The sequence below is a fragment of the Electrona antarctica genome, assembly GCF_951216825.1.
Source record: "Electrona antarctica genome assembly, chromosome: 17".
NCBI classification, from domain to species: Eukaryota; Metazoa; Chordata; class Actinopteri; order Myctophiformes; family Myctophidae; genus Electrona; species Electrona antarctica.
Window position 1 is genome coordinate 21,042,286 of NC_136798.1, and position 18,676 is coordinate 21,060,961.

An 18,676-nucleotide genomic window follows, 5' to 3' on the forward strand; every position below is an offset into this window, starting at 1 on the left:
TGAACGAACGGACAAACAAACAAACAAAACAGATCAGCAGTCTGTCCCTCCTGCACTGTCTCCATCTCAGCCTTTCTTACTGTGTGTCTCTTCTACACCCCCACAGCTTTCCTACTGTCTGTCTCTCCTACACTGTCTCCATCTCAGCCTTTCTTACTGTGTGTCTCTTCTACACCCCCACAGCTTTCCTACTGTCTGTCTCTCCTACACTGTCTCCATCTCAGCCTTTCTTACTGTGTGTCTCTTCTACACCCCCACAGCTTTCCTACTGTCTGTCTCTCCTACACTGTCTCCATCTCAGCCTTTCTTACTGTGTGTCTCTTCTACACCCCCACAGCTTTCCTACTGTCTGTCTCTCCTACACTGTCTCCATCTCAGCTTTCCTACTGTCTGTCTCTCCTACACTGTCTCCCTCGGAATCTTCCTACTGAACAATCAAGTTAGTTTAAAAACCTTCAACATTTGGGTAAACATGACATGCTGCAATTCAAAGGCCACACACAGTCTAATTAGCAGACAAAATGAGATGCTGCTGAGATCACATACACAAAATTAACAATTAAGGTATATACAGATATATAACACAAACTGTGTGTATATATATATATATATATATATATATATATATATATAAATAAATGGTGTGTATGTACTGTATATGACGTATAATATGAGTCATGTTCAGGAGTCAGGACCTGTCTTAGCTAGCTAGCTAAGCTTACTGTATTTATCTGTGTGCGCTATGGACTACAGAGAGACAGTCTCCAACTACGTCTGTCTGTCTCTCTCTCTCTGACATATTTGAGCCTCTACTAATCTCTCCATTTCCCCAGTGTCATTATGTCTCATTACTAATGGCCACTATTGCTGTAAAAAACACACACACACACACACACACACACACACACACAGCAGGGTCTATCATTCTCAGGCCAAGTTTATCTCTACATAGGACGCCAGTAGACAGCCGGGCAGAATAATGTTTTGACCTGGCCGACCTCTCCCGACCCCATGTTGCCAGTCACACACGCACGCACAAACGAAGGGACCTCAACTCTAGTCTGTAACAGCCTGACCTTACTGTAGACAGGCTGCGACCCATCCAGTCAAAACATATGCTGTCATCATTTGACTACATGGTAAGGTCAGAGGGGAAGGCAATGGGAAAGGGCTGCGTGTGACTGATCTTCCTGTTTCGTTTGCTTCTAAATGGCTGAGAACAGACTTACATGATGCGCCGATCATTGTCTTCTCTCATCAACCTTTAAACCTGAGTTATACTTTTCTGTACGATGGTGTCGCTCACAGGAAACAGCCAATCTACAAGCTCACAGCCTGTGAGCTTGAGAACTCTGTTCTCTCTCTCCCAGGTAAAATGCTTGCTATAATCACTTCTCCATAATTTACATATCATCGGAGTCATTTGAAAATAAATTATAATTAGAAGCATTCGCTGATGGTTTCGATTACGTTCCAGTCTCCCTGTCACAGTTTTATTAGAGGTGAACTTCTGTCTCCAAAATGTAGTTGTATGTAGATTGGAGACACATTGATTGCATTTACTTACTTTATTAATAATAAGACCAAATGTGACTCTGACCACCTTTTAGGTTTCAACGTTTTGGATTTTCAATGCGTCCTGGTTGCATTTACACCTGAATTCATGAGTTGTGCTGAAATCTGATTGAGTCACCCTGGACGCATGTTGATGCTAGGTGTAAAGGCGGCCAAACCAAGCTGTCTTCTACCAGTATGTTTGTGAGACACCCATTTGTCTTTAACCCATTTAGACCTGGAACGCATCCATGTCACGTTAGCGTTTAACCACATTAACCATTAACCCATTTTGGGGCGGGAACCCCTTTTGGTGTTTTAAACATTGTTATAATTTAGCTATTGAAAAATAGCAGATCTACAAGCTCATAGCGCGCCACCGAGTGGCGCGCTATGAACTTGTAGGTCTGCTATTTTTGAAAAATCGTTAAAATGTGCCTCAAATCTTTCCGAAAATTTTCATGATTTAGAAAACTTTTTTTTTTTAAATTTCGACGTCAGGCCTGAATGGGTTAAATCCGCTTGGAATGGCTGCCGTGGTTTCACTCTTTATCACAGGTCTGCCATATACAGTATATACTGTACAGTACAGTTCTCTGCTGGAGTTTGACCTGTGCTTTCCAGTGAACGATAACCACCTACACTGTTAACCACTTTAACCCTGGCATCAAAATGTTTCAGAAATAGCCTCTCTACAAGCTCACAACGCGTCATGCACTGTGAGCTTGTACAATTCAAAACATTTAGGAAAATGTTGGATTGTTTTTCTAAATGGAGCTTAACCCATTAAAACCGGGAAAGCATCGGTGTCATTTTAGATTTTTGTATTGGCTATTCAAAAATAGCAGATATATAAGCTCACAGCGCGTTGAATTTCTTTTTAATTCAAGAAATATTTCGCTTTTTTTGGAACGTTTTTTTGCTTATTTTATAAAGGAACCCATAAAAATGTGTCTTTGACCCACAAGTGTTTGGGAACCACTGAGTTAAACGGTCTGTCTACCTGGCCCACTGTAAACACGCTGTCCTTGATCTTTTAAATGACCAGTGACCTGTTGTAAACACTACTGTTCTGTGACGGTCCTTTACCTGTCCAGGTGACCTGTCACTGAGCAATGCTACTGGCCTGTTGTAAACACGCTGTCCTTGACCCTTTAAATGACCAGTGACCTGTCACTGAGCAATGCTACTGGCCTGTTGTAAACACGCTGTCCTTGACCCTTTAAATGACCAGTGACCTGTCACTGAGCAATGCTACTGGCCTGTTGTAAACACGCTGTCCTTGACCCTTTAAATGACCAGTGACCTGTCACTGAGCAATGCTACTGGCCTGTTGTAAACACGCTGTCCTTGACCCTTTAAATGACCAGTGACCTGTCACTGAGCAATGCTACTGGCCTGTTGTAAACACTACTGTTCTGTGACGGTCCTTTACCTGTCCAGGTGACCTGTCACTGAGGAATCGTACTGGTCCATAACGTAAACCCACTACTGTTCTGTCCTTTACCTGTCCAGGTGACCTGTCACTGAGGAATCGTACTGGTCCGTAACGTAAACCCACTACTGTTCTGTCCTTTACCTGTCCAGGTGACCTGTCACTGAGGAATCGTACTGGTCCATAACGTAAACCCACTACTGTTCTGTCCTTTACCTGTCCAGGTGACCTGTCACTGAGGAATCGTACTGGTCCATAACGTAAACCCACTACTGTTCTGTCCTTTACCTGTCCAGGTGACCTGTCACTGAGGAATCGTACTGGTCCGTAACGTAAACCCACTACTGTTCTGTCCTTTACCTGTCCAGGTGACCTGTCACTGAGGAATCGTACTGGTCCATAACGTAAACCCACTACTGTTCTGTCCTTTACCTGTCCAGGTGACCTGTCACTGAGGAATCGTACTGGTCCATAACGTAAACCCACTACTGTTCTGTCCTTTACCTGTCCAGGTGACCTGTCACTGAGGAATCGTACTGGTCCATAACGTAAACCCACTACTGTTCTGTCCTTTACCTGTCCAGGTGACCTGTCACTGAGGAATCGTACTGGTCCATAACGTAAACCCACTACTGTTCTGTCCTTTACCTGTCCAGGTGACCTGTCACTGAGGAATCCTACTACTGGCTCCGTGTTGGACTACAACACCACCAGCAAATGTCCCACCAGCAACAACAACATACAGACCAGCGTCAGCTTCCTGTGTGGAAAAACCTTGGTGAGAAAATGGTCCACGCGCACAAGTTGAAGTTGCTCATCATGTAAATTTTACTCTGAAAAGCCCCAGCTTCCATTTCCCCCCGGGAGGTATAATTTTCCATTACTACCTCACGCTGTCACATCTGATCTCTCTTTAGAAGCGTTAATATTCCATTTCCAAACGAGATGCTTGGTTAAGTCAGAAATGAGGACAGAACATTGCTGTTCTGATCAAAACCATGGACACCGACGTAGATTATAGAGAGAATAGACACTAGACAGTTTTGTCGGGCCGTAAACAAGGAAGTGAACGGCTGCGCGAAACATGACGCTGAGCGCTGCACAAGGTGCTGCCTAGCAACGGCCCTACACGTCCTGGGCCCTCTACGGGTGTAATTATAAAGACGTGTGGAGACGTCTTGAGCACTTAAGCTGTCCAAAGCCGCAGTGTGATACTAACGTTAACTTTATCTAATGTATGTATCTAATATCCAATGTTGCTGGTGGTCATGAAAACTAGAATAATAACTTCAAAACAAGCGTCACGTTAAGCAATGCTTTTCAATTTACATGAACTTCAGTTAAAGTTCATTTCCGTTTTGAATGGCTTGACTTTGAAAATACTGATTCTGTAGTAGAGCTTCAAAGAACTAGGAAACCACAAGGCAGTGGAAAACATTACCAGAAGGACAGATGACTGTTGAATTTAACACTGTTCACCTGCAATGTTAATTGGTTGATGTAACGAAAAAGCCTATCATTTTTACGTCAGTCTCCAATGAGGGGAGGTTACATCTTAATTAATCTTTATCCAGTAATACTTTCTCTATAGATTCATAGGCTATCGATCCCTGACATGATTATCTAAGCATGGGGCACTTGGAAATGTGTATTGAAATTGTTAGTTGCTCCATAGTGCATAGTGTGCACTCTACATGTACTGTAATTCAGTGCTCTCTATAGAGCGCAAATCTCTGTCAGGAGGCTTGCCCCTCCTCTCTCCCTCTTTCTGTCTGTCTGTGGCATGTGATGATTGTGATGATTACAATTCTTGGGGTTCTGTGCACGTATGAGTATGCATGGGCCTGTTCAGGGAAGGTTTATATTAAGGACTGATTGCATCATTATGGTACTAGCGGGTACTAGCAGGCTGTATTGTATGTATAGATACAAATATTTTGACAGCTAAAAATAGTACGGTATGTTGTCATCACTAGGACAAACATGATGTACAATGTAGCATTTATGTCAGTCTGGGCATGCCAAGCTCAGCGTGTGTAGTGTACCTAGCATTCACAGCATGCGCAGCATGAAACTGTTTCAAATCGATATGCACTATTGTAGTCAAAAGCTATTTCTGCTGCTGCATCTTCAGACTTGACAAATGTAAAGAGCTTTGCATTATTGTATCTGGCAATTTCTCGCAAATAGGACGGTAAAATCATTGATATGTAATCTGAGATCCCGGTTAGTGTCCTGAAAAGGAATCCATGGCATTTGTCAACAAACTTTGCTTTCACAAATCGCCAATGTAGGAAATTGATCGAGACCATGTTGAAACTGGTATTAAAGCCATATCATGACTGGAGTGGACGATGACAAGGCAACCGGCTGCAGACTGTCCACACTGTATGGACTGCAACGTGAGCGTGAAACTCCCACGTCCAATGTCAGCACGTCATTTCTGTCATTCAATGTTCTTTGTACTAAGTATGATGATTAATGCCATTGTCTTGCATTTATTATGGATTATCAACTACAATGTAACATTGACGAGTTGACATTTCAGTCCGCAGCCTTGGTTTGTGCTGGCAAATTTACAATTTACAATTTACAATTTAGGCATTTAGCAGACGCTCTTAATCCAGAGCGACTTACATTAAGCAATAACAAAAGCATGGCATACATCACATATATAAAAAGTAGTTATCATGAATCATGCGTAGACTAAGAACGTAACAGTGGAGTATCTATGTAAACTATACATACTATACTATATATTGCCTGCGAATGACTAGTAGTGGTACATCCAATGAGCCAGAAGCTCATGGGATGTTGGGAGCATTGCAATGGCTTTTCAGTAGTGTAGGTCCATAGAGTATATATATAATAGAGACTGAACTGGCGCGAAGCTCCGCCCCCCAGCTATTCATGTCAGTGGAAGTTGCTCAGTGGCGTTTTGAAGCACCCGGAAGACTGCCGGAAGTCCCTCCCAGGACCTCAACTTTGAGGTCCTGAGTGACGTAGGGCAACCGAGCGCTCAACGTTAAAGCCCAGCTGCACGGGGTTTCCCGGTCATGAATCCACGGGTCCGCCTGTAGTCCCTCCTCCTACCACTAGGACCCAGAGCTTCAACGTTGGAAAGTCTGCCTGCCCCCTTGTGTAGGTCCCATAAGCCGGCCGGACAGATAGCAAAACTATCAAGGCAGGACTTGATAGTTTTGCTCACAGGATTATTCTAGGAGTATTCTGTTACCTAGAGGGACCTGTGCTTATTTAACAAATGATATAGTTGTTGTTGACCCATTAAAAACTGGCCTGCTAGTGCCCTGCACAACAAATATGACACCGCTTTGTGTGAGATTAGCTGTAGACAGACAACACGTAATGCAATATCTCTGCCTGATGGAGATAATGGGCAGTATTATGCGTGTCTTAAGTACCAGGTCTTATTACTTAACTTAAGACCTGGAGGTGTGGTCAATGCTGTTTGGCCACTCAGAATAGCCAAATGGCATTGATCACGCCTCCAGGTCTACCAAGTTAAGACCTGGTACTTAAGACACACATAATACTGCCCAATGAGTCTGTCTGGTCTGCACAGCTCAAACACTGCATTTGTTGGAATAATTTGAAAATACGGAAAATAGCAGATCTACAAGGTTGTAGCCATGCAATTCTTTTTGCTTATGCCCTATATACAATTCAAATAAGTGTTTGCATATTGTGAGGCAAGTATGAGCAATGAAGAACTGAAACAACAAGTTGTGACGGTAGTCACGGTAATGAACTCCCAATGATTCAGTGGTGCATGAGAGGTATGCCTCATATCTGGGTTTGAAATGATGAAGTAGGCCTGACGCCTACGCTTTGAAATTATGTCTCATTGGAAACAAGATCTTGACATGACACTGATACGATATTTATTTCCTGCCAGTGGGTTGCTCTGTGTGTTTTGGTCCGACAGTCTTGCAGTATGTTTCCTGTCAACTGCCATTCAAAAGGGGTTTCATTTCACACTAAATAGAAGTCTACAACAGACAGTTGATGAAATGAAAGTGAGACAGACTGCCTAAACTGCACTATTCTCTCTGTCAAAAATAGTAATAACATGATTGTGATGATTAAGAGTGATATAATGCATTGCACACGATACCACATTTCTACCTACTGGTATAGAATACCTGATCAGCTCATGCGCATGAGGGCTAGATCAGATGTTAAGTCATCTTTTTACTGTCTTTTGTATTATTTTGTTATCGTATTTTTACCAGTGTTACTTTATTCTGTTCTCGACCTGTATCTTTGTTTGATCTTTACTGCTGAACTGAATGCTCCTCTGGATCAATTATGATTTATAGTATACTGTGTCTGTCTGTCTGTCTGTCTACTCTACTGTATCTACAGTATACAGTATCTAGTCTATTTAACTAATCTATGTATCTAAGAATCCAGAGATGCAAACGTAAAAATGTTTTTGTTCCCCAGGGGAGCCCAGAGTTTGTCACCGTGTCTCAGTGTGTGCATTACTTTGAGTGGAGGACCTACTTGGCCTGCAGGAGTGGCAAATTCAAACCACACAAAGAGGTACTGTAGGTGTTTTTTTTTAGTGTGTGTGTGTGTGTGTGTGTGTGTGTGTGTGTGTGTGTGTGTGTGTGTGTGTGTGTGTGTGTGTGTGTGTGTGTGTGTGTGTGTGTGTGTGTGTGTGTGTGTGTGTGTGTGTGTGTGTGTGTGTGTGTGTGTGTGTGTGTGTGTGTGTGTGTGTGTGTGTGTGTGTGTGTGTGTGTGTGTGTGTGTGTGTGTGTGTGTGTGTGTGTGTGTGTGTGTTCCACGTTAGACGTTAGACTGTCACATGAGTCCATCCAGAGAGACAGTGCACAGTACAGTCCAATACAGCACTGGTTCTCAAACATTTTCATGTGTTTGACCCACACATTGTATACTGGATTTAGCTATGGGCCCTCATTTGTAAAGATCTTTTAACATTTTAAATCATTTTCAAAGCCACATAACGAAAATAGCAGATCTACAAGCTTGATCTTGCAGATTGGCTGTTTTTGCTATTTGTTGTACAACAGGGTATACGCACTGTATATGCACTGTACTGCTTAAGTTAACCACTTGAACCTCAGTGTCCATATTCTGGGTGGAACATTACCCTACAATAGCAGATCTATATGCATTGCGTTGCGACACATAAGGTTGTAGAGATTTGGTGTAGACAGAGTTTTGGTTTAGTCGTGTAGAGTAGTCCAAGTACAGAGCCAACTCCAGTCCAGTATATAATCTGAATCATCTTTATTGTCACATCACAGTTTCTCTATTGTAAGTTTAGAGGATTTGGAATTGGTCAAAAATGTAATCAAGTGGTTCTTCATTGGTATCCTCTGTCTGTGTCCAGGTGCCCTGCTATGTGTTTGACACAGATGGAAAGAAACACGACTTGAACCCACTGATCAAACTGACTGATGGATACCTGGTGGACGACTCTGATGACTCAGTGGACTTTTACATCAACATCTGCCGCAGCCTCAGTATGGACATATGGATGGATGGATTGACATCAAAATCTTATTGATCCAGAGTCTTCATTCTTTAATGTTGTTCACCCTCTCACCTCCTCTCTCCTCCTAGACCGACCAGGCACCTCCTGCCCCGAGGGATCGGCGGCATGTCTCAAAAACAAGCAGGGTACCTACAGCATGGGCTCCCCCACCCACCAGCTAGAGCTGGTTTCTAATGACAGGTACTCTGCTAAACCTTGTACTACACACATACTGTCCATATAGTATGACAGGTACTCTGCTAAACCTTGTACTACACACATACTGTCCATATAGTAGCAGTGTGCTCCATCAAGGCTGATGCTTAACAGTCCGTAAATGTGCCTGAAAGTAGAGGAAGGGTAGGAGTCTGGATTGCACTGCTCACTAGTTCATCAAAGTTCTCTCCTCTCCTCTCCTCTCCTCTCCTCTCCTCTCCTCTCCTCTCCTCTCCTCTCCTCAGATTGCAGCTGAGGTATGAGGTCAGTACTGAATCTTCTGTTCCAGACTTCTGTAATGGACACACTCCTGGTGTCACCGTTACCTTCATCTGCCCTTCGGGTAGGCAGGAGGTGAGACATGCATGCATGCACTCACACACGCACATACACACAGAACAAGCAGCACAAAAAAAACATGAACATGAATACATATTCCATATATTAATTGGCCATCATAATGCATCATTCGGAGCACTGCCCTTGTCCACGTACAGTACAAGTTAATGAATTGAATTGGTCCCGAATTTGATTGTCTTCAGAATAAGGTTTTGTTTTCTCCCAAATGGAAGTGGGTCCGATGTGACTAAAAATGTTAAGTCAAAATGTCACATTTTCTCTAAACTGCCTTAATGAAACGATTGTTTAGTCTCAATGCACAGATTATAGATCTTTTTCTTGATAATATACCATTTAGACTGAGGATAGGTTCTTTGTTTACACTATTCCTATGCAGTTGATGTATTACCTGTGTTTTCCTTGCTTACTGTAAATCGCTCTGGATTAAGAGTGTCTGCTAAATGCCTACATTTAAAATTCAACAACAAGCGGTAATACTGTGTCTCTGTATTAATTGATGTTAGTTATAGAAGTCAGGCGTCTAAATAACGCAGGTTAAAGAGGAAGTAAGAGAGATTAGGGGAGAGGAGAGGCTTCGGGTGAATTGATTCACAGTTAAGAGACCAGAGTTCACATCTCAGCATTCTGCGCCCACGGTCAAAGGTTAAGGATTGTTGCTATAAATAGAATAGTTTGTCTCCGCTCTACCACCTCCATTTGGGGTCTGAATTGAATCTTCTGATTTAAAACTTCATTCAGTGGTTCAGTGCCAATGTAGCATGAACGAGTTCATATTTCACCATTATGCCTATTCACATCATATCCCACTAACCACTTTCAAACCATACTACTACTGTACAGTACAGTACAGTATGTACCTGATGCTGTGATTTTGTTCATAATGTTCAGTCATCATTTTCCATAACCTAATTTCCCAAAGGTTGAGGTCTGGGTCCCCAACCTTTTACAACACACTACAGACTCATTATTTTATACCCCTCTCCTCTCCAGGGGACCGATCCTAAGGTCACAGCCAGCACCAACTGTCGCTATGAGGTGACGTGGGGGACGGAGTATGCCTGTCACAGAGACTACCTGGAGAGTCACACCTGCAAACTGACCAGCGATCAGCATGACGTCTCCATAGACCTCACTCCACTCACACTCAAATGTGAGTGATGATGGCACGCACGCACGCACGCACGCACGCACGCACGCACGCACGCACGCACGCACGCACGCGTCCAGTCAGACATTTGCTATGCCCAGAGCCATAGAGTAAGACAGAGTTACGACATTGAGGGGGCAGAAATCGGCCTGGTCACGTGGTTCATGTACTCGCGCGAGCCCATAGACTCCAATAAATTCCGTAAACTTCCAGTTTGTCCCTTTTCAATAGAAGTCTATGTAGAAGAGCCTGGCCCCATGAATTGAACGGAGTTGTCGTAATTCTGTCTTACTCTACTCTGGCTATGCCTAAAACAATGTTTTATCAAAGACTCAAAGAATGTTAGCAAGACTTGCCACGTAGCAAAGTGTGTGTAAAAAAATAAAGAGAGAAATATTGGTCATATGGAGCTTAATGTGAGTGTAAGTTATGAGGACGTATTTTTAGCCTCCATAAAAGGGAAGTAAGTTTATAAATAATCTTAAGTGACCGTAACCTTCCTGGCTTGCCCTAGCTCATTGTTCTTTCCAGTCAGATCACGTGCTCCGACACCCTCTGTGCACATTGTGACTCAACACATGAATCATTCCATGTATCAGATTCAGCACATCAAACAAAGCCATGTAAAGCTAGCGCCATCGTACGCCTCAAATATTCATATTCATGTCCTTTTTTGCAATTAATTTGAACATTATAATTAAAAAATCAACTATTAATCATCACAAAGTATAATTAAATAATAGTAACGGTAATACCGAACTGAATTAGCAAATTATAGCGATACGATTGTTTGATCATGCTTAACCACAATTAACCCTGGTATCCCTAATTGAGGTAAAAACATGAAATCAAAAAATAATTCAAATATTTTCAATAACAATGTATGTATTCTTTTTGCTTTAAATTCTTTGCAATTAGTGAAGCAGACCAGTGTAGAACTATTAGACTAATCTTTTGTGTGTGTGTGTGTGTGTGTGTGTGTGTGTGTGTGTGTGTGTGTGTGTGTGTGTGTGTGTGTGTGTGTGTGTGTGTGTGTGTGCGTGTGCGTGTGCGTGTGCGCGCGTGTGCCACAGACACTGAGTCTGAACCTTCCTACTATGCCGAGACAAAGTCCAGCGATCCGAAGAACAACTACGTCTTCTATCTGAACGTGTGTGGGGGAATTGGCTCAACCATCTGTGGAGATGATAACTATGTATCAGCCTGCCAGGTGAAACCCCCTGGAGATGTCAAGAAGGTCGCTGGCAGATATAAGAACCAGACACTCCGGTAAGGAGAGCGAAACGAGCCAATTATCTGCCGTTACTTTATCTATCTATCTATATCTCAACCTGTGGGCGAGGGTATTGCCAAATAATTGACAAAACACAACATTTTTTCATGATGATATCAAATAAAAGTAACACCAATACATTACTTAACTTAATGTATACTACGTTAGTTCCAACTGGAACTTGAACAACTGGAACTTAATCGATTGATTGATCAATGGAATAATCATGCTCTGAAAATGAATGTGGGTGGAATGCAAACGCTTTCGAGATTTTCAAGTGGGTCCTGATCCATAAAAGGTTGAAAACGACTGATCTACAGTATGTCTCTGTCTGTCTCTCTAGCTATTCTGATGGAGACCTGACTCTCATCTACCCAGACGGCAGCACGTGTTCCACAGGCTTCCAGAGGATGACCATCATTAACTTTGAATGCGACAAGAACGCAGGTGAGACCCCAGTTTAAAACCTATGGAAGAGTACAGAACCTACTGTAGGCCTGACATAAATAAAGACTGCAATATCTTCAAGCCGGAATTCAACAGTTTCATCAATCTTAAATCACATAAGGAATCAAAACGTACAAGATCAGCTCATCGCCCTGGTTAAAAATGTTGTGCATGTTGCATAAATTGTGTGTGTGTGTGTGTGTGTGTGTGTGTGTGTGTGTGTGTGTGTGTGTGTGTGTGTGTGTGTGTGTGTGTGTGTGTGTGTGTGTGTGTGTGTGTGTGTGTGTGTGTGTGTGTGTGTGTGTGTGTGTGTGTGTGTGTGTGTGTGTGTGTGTGTGTCATCCTCAGCCAACGGTGGCCGTGGCACTCCTGCATTTGTGGGTGAAACTGACTGCACGTACTATTTCAACTGGCCGACGGCCTATGCGTGTGTGAAGGCGACGGAGGACCCGCTGTGTAGGGTCTCCAACAACACCAAGCACTATGACCTCCTGCCCCTCACGCGATACCCTGGTGAGACACAATGGATCTTGAACCCTTTAAAACAGTGTCATTTTAGCATTGGCTATTCAAAAATAGAAGCAGATGGCAGGGTCCATCATTTATCAGGAAATGGCGTCGGATGGATTTTTCTTTTCCTTTGTGGCAACATAAAGAACAGGGAAATATTGGTCTTGAATGTAATGAAGTAACGCCATTATTTTGGAAAAGGTAACTAAGTAACCGAGTAGTCAAATTGCAAAAAACAAAAGTATTCCGTTACAGTAAAAGTAACACCGTTACTTGTAACACCATTACCCCAACACTGGTCATAATAGACAAACCTTAGGTGAACCGTTGGTGTAAATAGCAGATCTACAACCTCAAAACCTGTTTCTAGCTAGTTAATGAAAACAACAATACAGCCTTTCTGTTGAAACATTGGCATGCTAAACTATCAACCATGGTTGTTGCATAAATAAAATAAAATAAAAAGTTTCAAGCTACCCACAGACTGCAACTGAGACACTGAGACTAGGTAAACAGAAATGCTAGTCATATAATAGTGAGTATTAGCGAGGATCTGAATTTGCTGCAGATATTGCTGAAAATGTATTTCTCCAATTATTTGAATTTACCGGTAATATGAATGTAAACTTTTAAAGCATCAATGCTTGTGAGCCCCACAGTTAAGCATGTGGGCATGCATAATATTCAGCACCATATTAAGTTTCACTACTGTCATCCATGGCTGCATGATATGACCGTTTTGAATTACAAATGTAAACTGTAATCATACCAGACATTCTGTCCGGCAGTTAAAAATCCTAACGCGACCTCGTCAGCATCTTCTAGCGCTTTTGGTAGATAGATAGCTGTTGTGGGTGGATGTGGGTGGACTGCAAACGCTTTAGAGATTTTCAAGTGGGTCCTGATCCAGAAAAGGTTGAAAACAACTGATCTATGTCTCTGTCTGTTAACCGTAAATATCAACTTGTTTTATTCCTGCTCCTCTCCTGACTCCCCCCCCCCCCCCCCCCCCCGTCTCCCCCCGTCTCCCCCCACACACACGCACGGTTTCAATGGGACTCGAATGGTGAATCATAGGTTAGCGAAGAGCGCTATCTAGTGTAAAAAGTAAAAAGACAAAATAGATGTCAAAGATTTGGAGGTGTGGGCTTAAAAATGCCGGGGGAGAAGTTTCTCTTTTGGGTCTCGAGCTAAAAGGTTTGGGAACCACTGACCCATATCTCCTCCTCATTCAGAGTCTGAAACAGCCCAGAACTGGGAGGCGGTGTACGCCAGTGCGCCGGAGAGAGACACGGGACGCTTCTACCTCAACATGTGTCGCAGAGTCATTCAGAGAGGACCGGCCACCCACTGCCCAGAGGACTCTGCCATTTGCGTCGTAGGTGAGGACAGACGCACAGACAGACAGAGGGACGGAAATGCAGGGGGATTTCAATATAAGGACAAAAGAAACAGTGGGATTTAAAATACATAGTCGACTAGCCATGCACATCCCTAGTGTCCTGCTGATGTCTTGTGTGTATTCCTGCTGCTTGTGTGCCTGTGTTACTCCAGATGAGCACAATACTTCCAGAAGTCTGGGACTGTTCCTGTCCTCTGCGCCGACAAGCGAGCCAGGAGGTGACATCAGGCTGGTTTACACTGACGGGGACAAGTGCACGAGCAACACCAATATCAGAACCATCATCACGCTCAAGTGCAAACCAGGTGAGTGTCTCAAATCAAACGGAATTTGTGTTGCACTAAATCCCATGAGAAAGTCCATGCCATGTGCATCTGTGAAAATAGAATTTATATAATGTCTGGGACTGTTTGTGTGTTGCTGCTGGACGTCACACAGTGATTGTATTCGCGTTCTCTGTCTTTGGGCCATTCTTGCTGTCCTCTCAGGTGACCTGGAAAGCGCTCCTATCATGCGCAGCATGTCGTCTGACGGCTGCATGTACGAGTTTGAGTGGCACACCGCTGTGGCCTGCCTGCTGTCCAAAGCAGAGGGAGATGACTGCAAGGTGGACGACCCACAGTCCGGTATGACGCACGCACACACACACCAAATCAATGTATATGTCTCATAGCAACAGTAATACAGCACCAGTTTGTCGATTGGTCTTAGCGCTTAAGGTACATGAATGTGCTGTATGCAAGGCTGTCATGGTTCTAAGTTGTGTGCTTGACATTATTGGACACACAGGCTGCCACTGACTCTCTCGCCTTCCTCTCTGTCTCATTTCGTCTTAATGCGTTTCTCCCCCACTCCAGACTTCACCTTTGACCTGTCCCCTCTGTCCAAGCCCAATGGTGGCTACTACAACCTGTCTAGTGACGTGTATGACTATTACATCAATGTGTGTGGCTCCGTCACCGCCCCCGCTGCCTCCTGTCCCGAGAAGACTGGCGCCTGTCAGGTGGACAAGAGGTGAGGTGCAGCCAAGACACGGCACCCATGTGTCATGTACCTCGTAATCCGCTACTAGCCACACATTAACATACTCTGGGATAACAAATCCATTTGGTTATATTCGTAATGCAGCACTTTACAACGCAATATAATAACAAATAATAATACTTTGGTCTCTTTGAGGTATTTTTGTCACACATGTGTGAAATTCGTCCTCCGCATCTATTCGGATCAGTGAGCTCTATTAGCACAGCGCTCTGGGAACAGTTAGAGGACCCCCTCGAAAACGACATGATGCATCTCAAGGGGCTTTTCCTCCAAATAAATGTCCAAAATTAGGGGTTAAGTGCTAAAATAGTCAATCTACAGTACAAGCTCGCAATAATGTGTTAGAGCTTATAGCGGCTATTTTCGTCCAATGTTTTCAACTCTTTTGACCCAGAATAGGGACACTGACGTCCATATGGTTAAGTAATGGTTGAGTAAAACGATTCTTGTTGAAACGTTGGTTTACCCTTTAAATATATTCATTTGCAGCATGGCTACGAGCTCTGCGTCCTCCTCCTTTTTATTGTAAGTGGTTAAATGAAATACTCATGTGTCATTGACATGCCTTTTTCTCTCATTTAGCTTGAAGTCGTGGAGCTTGGGGGAGTTTAGCTCCCATCTGTCCTATTATGACGAGGTAATCCAGTTGACCTACTCTAATGGTTCCCAGTACAACAACGAGGGACACACCCTGCGGTCTACACTCATCACCTTCCTCTGTGACAGAGATGCTGGGGTCGGCCAGCCTCAGTACCAGGTAATCTCTTCTCTTCTCTTCTCTTCTCTTCTCTTCTCTTCTCTTCTCTTCTCTTCTCTTCTCTTCTCTTCTCTTCTCTTCTCTTCTCTTCTCTTCTCTTCTCTTCTCTTCTCTTCTCTTCTCTTCTCTTAATTATAAACTGTGTGTATACATGTATTTCAGGTGGAGGACAATTACACATATATCTTCCGCTGGTACACATCCTACGCCTGTCCTGAGAGACCCCATGAGTGTGTGGTGACCGACCCCAACACTCTGGAACAATACGACCTGTCCAGGTACAGCAACATTGATCTAGACACTGTGATCCGGAATCTGATTGATCTGATACCATGATGTGAATGTGGTCAATGGGCAATATCCAAAATCCTGCTGATTTTTAATGTGCGGTTACTGCTGGGTGGGCTGTTACTTTCTGACATTTGCCAACTATCATGATATTTGATATTGATATATCAATATCACAATATTACATTTAAATGGAAACTGCAGCAGGACAGCGTTATTGAACATTCCATTATGGATGGGACACCTTCTGTTAAATAAACTATTATAAAACATTTTAGTTTGTACCGAAGGTTCCCTTCGATACTGGTATTGGATTTAATACAAACGTTTATTATTTATTGTGTATTCCTGATATTGTGCTTGCTTGTGTAGAAACTTGCCATTAGTTGCCATCCATCATGTTTGTTGGATCCTTCCGGATCAATTACACTTTTGGAGCTAAATCAGCACTCAGGATTTCACTGTGTTAGACTGAACATTGTGTCTTATATAATTTCATCAACTCTCCCTCTTTCTGTTCACCTCTTTTCCCCACCTCTGCGTATTTCTCCCTACTTCCGCTCTATCTCCTTATTGGTCATCTGCATCATGATGTCTCTCTCACTGTCTTCGTGTCATTACCACTACTACGTACGATCATCTTGCTCCTTCTTTTAACTCCTTCTCTGCACTGTTCTTTTGTTCTTTCTCTCTATTTCTCCCCCAACCCCACCCCTCTGTCCCCTCTATCCATCTGTCTCCAGTTTGTCTCGTCCTGGCTCCAGTAGGAACTGGCAGACCATGGACCTCTCGGATCAACCAAAGAAAAAGTACTACATCAACGTGTGTCGGCCACTGGTGGCCATCACGGGCTGTGACCGCCAGGCGTCCGTGTGTCAGATGAAGTACGAGACGCAGCAGGTGTGTGGTGTAACACGTGAAGTGTTAAAATGGCATACCTGCCTTGCATTGTCCTATACTGTCCTCCAATCAACAACAATCCTGCACATTGTTGTGTACTGCAGTTTCGGTGATTGTGTTTCTTGTTGAGCGGTGCATCCGCTCCTATGCACAGCTTTGTGTGTATGTCCGTTTAAGCACGGAACGTGTGTTTGTAGCAAGGAATGTGATGCTTTGATTGGCTGATGTATGATGACGTTCTCAACATCATACATCATCATCATGATAAAAGGCACCGCTCACTTCACACGAGTGTGATTTTTACAGATATCGTGGTAATGCTATTTTCTCCCTCCCATAATAGTATTAATTCTGATCCAGACAGTTCTTGTTTTTAGTGGATCTTATTGGTCTTCCATTTTGCTCCAATTGTTGACTGACTGATAATCCACATTTCTTGGACTCTCCATCATCGTTGAGGCCCAAAGCCAAAGTGCTGCCATGGTGTAGCACTTTTGTTTTGGTGCCAAATGTCATGTCACATAAAAATTTCCTCAGCTTGCTGAGACTGCTGTGACCTGAGGTTTCAATGTGCCATGTGGCTGAGTGCTCTGAAAGTTGGGCCAATGTTCAGCACATTGTTACAGTGGCCTACATGGCCACTGTAAGCTGCATGTTTATTCTTTTAATTTGACTAGTTGGATAACGTTAGAGTTAAGTATAGCTACTTTATGTTGTGGCTCTTCACGTGTCTTGTTGCCAACTAGAAGAGTGTCTGCAAACCGCTGGACCGATAAGCATCAAATTTGTTGTGCACACTGGCAGTAGGCCACAGAAGTACCTCCACTACGGGACACATACAGTGCTGATGTTTCTTTTTACTTTTTAATTTATAATGGGAGTCAAAGGGGCTCTGATCCAAACTTTTTAGCCGTGAACCAAAAGACATATTTGTATTTTATGTCTCCCGTCCCTGGGACACAAACTAGTGAAAATAGCAGATCTACAAGCTCACAACGCGTTGCAGAGCTTGTAGATCGGCTATTTTCACTTCTGCGAAAAAGTTACATTTGTGGAATTTATGGACATTTTCTTTATTGTTTTAGTTTAACTCATAATTTTTTTTTGAAAAATGGTTTGAATTTCCTTTTAATGTATGAAAATCTTTTGAAATAAAATTAGTTAAATTACTAACAAAAAAGGGGGGGTATTTGCACGCAACGCACAAAAATCTGTCCGTGACACACAAATGGGTCCAGACCCACTGTTTGGGATCAGTGTCATAGACGACTGATATCACACGCTGGCCACAAGAAGTCCAGATCCAAATTCGAGCCACACTGTTCCCTTGTGGATGCTGAAATGCACATGGAGTTGACAAAGTGGTGACTCACTCTCTCTGTCTCTCAGGGGGGCGGTGTTTTAGAAACTGTGTCAGTCGCCAACATGGGCGTGGCCAAGCGTGGGCCCATCATCGAGGGGCGGGACAAGCTGCTGCTGGAGTATACAGACGGCGCGGCCTGCCAATCAGACGGCCTGCAGCTTACCTACACCACACGCATCCACCTGGTCTGCTCCAAGGGAGCTGGGGTGAGTGCACTGCAGCACATTATCAATGCCACACTGATGAATTGAGCACAATGGGGACCACTATGTGCTGTGTTGTCCTTTAAGTGTAACCTTTGACTGTACTACCTGTTCTGTTACTAATAAATGTAAATAAATTACCCACTTTGTCCTACAAGAGTATGTCATGTATAAGTACCAAAAATGTGATTCAGCCGATCAGTCCAGTTATAGGTAGAAAAGGTAGACATGAATGGGCCTGTTATACAGTATA

The 18,676-nt window shown here is 43.3% G+C and overlaps 1 protein-coding gene across 1 annotated transcript in view; it reads left to right on the top strand.

Annotated features, from left to right (window-relative positions):
- Positions 1-18,676, top strand: part of igf2r (insulin-like growth factor 2 receptor) — a 54,002-nt gene that overhangs the window by 8,890 nt on the left and 26,436 nt on the right. The window contains exons 3-19 of the mRNA XM_079527074.1: positions 3,646-3,767; positions 7,457-7,555; positions 8,370-8,502; positions 8,603-8,714; positions 8,975-9,083; positions 10,080-10,239; positions 11,310-11,505; positions 11,853-11,956; positions 12,305-12,469; positions 13,702-13,848; positions 14,021-14,173; positions 14,357-14,494; positions 14,726-14,882; positions 15,495-15,669; positions 15,832-15,947; positions 16,701-16,857; positions 18,247-18,426. Coding sequence (XP_079383200.1) covers positions 3,646-3,767; positions 7,457-7,555; positions 8,370-8,502; positions 8,603-8,714; positions 8,975-9,083; positions 10,080-10,239; positions 11,310-11,505; positions 11,853-11,956; positions 12,305-12,469; positions 13,702-13,848; positions 14,021-14,173; positions 14,357-14,494; positions 14,726-14,882; positions 15,495-15,669; positions 15,832-15,947; positions 16,701-16,857; positions 18,247-18,426 — 2,423 coding nt within the window. The remainder of the gene's footprint in view (positions 1-3,645; positions 3,768-7,456; positions 7,556-8,369; positions 8,503-8,602; positions 8,715-8,974; positions 9,084-10,079; positions 10,240-11,309; positions 11,506-11,852; positions 11,957-12,304; positions 12,470-13,701; positions 13,849-14,020; positions 14,174-14,356; positions 14,495-14,725; positions 14,883-15,494; positions 15,670-15,831; positions 15,948-16,700; positions 16,858-18,246; positions 18,427-18,676) is intronic.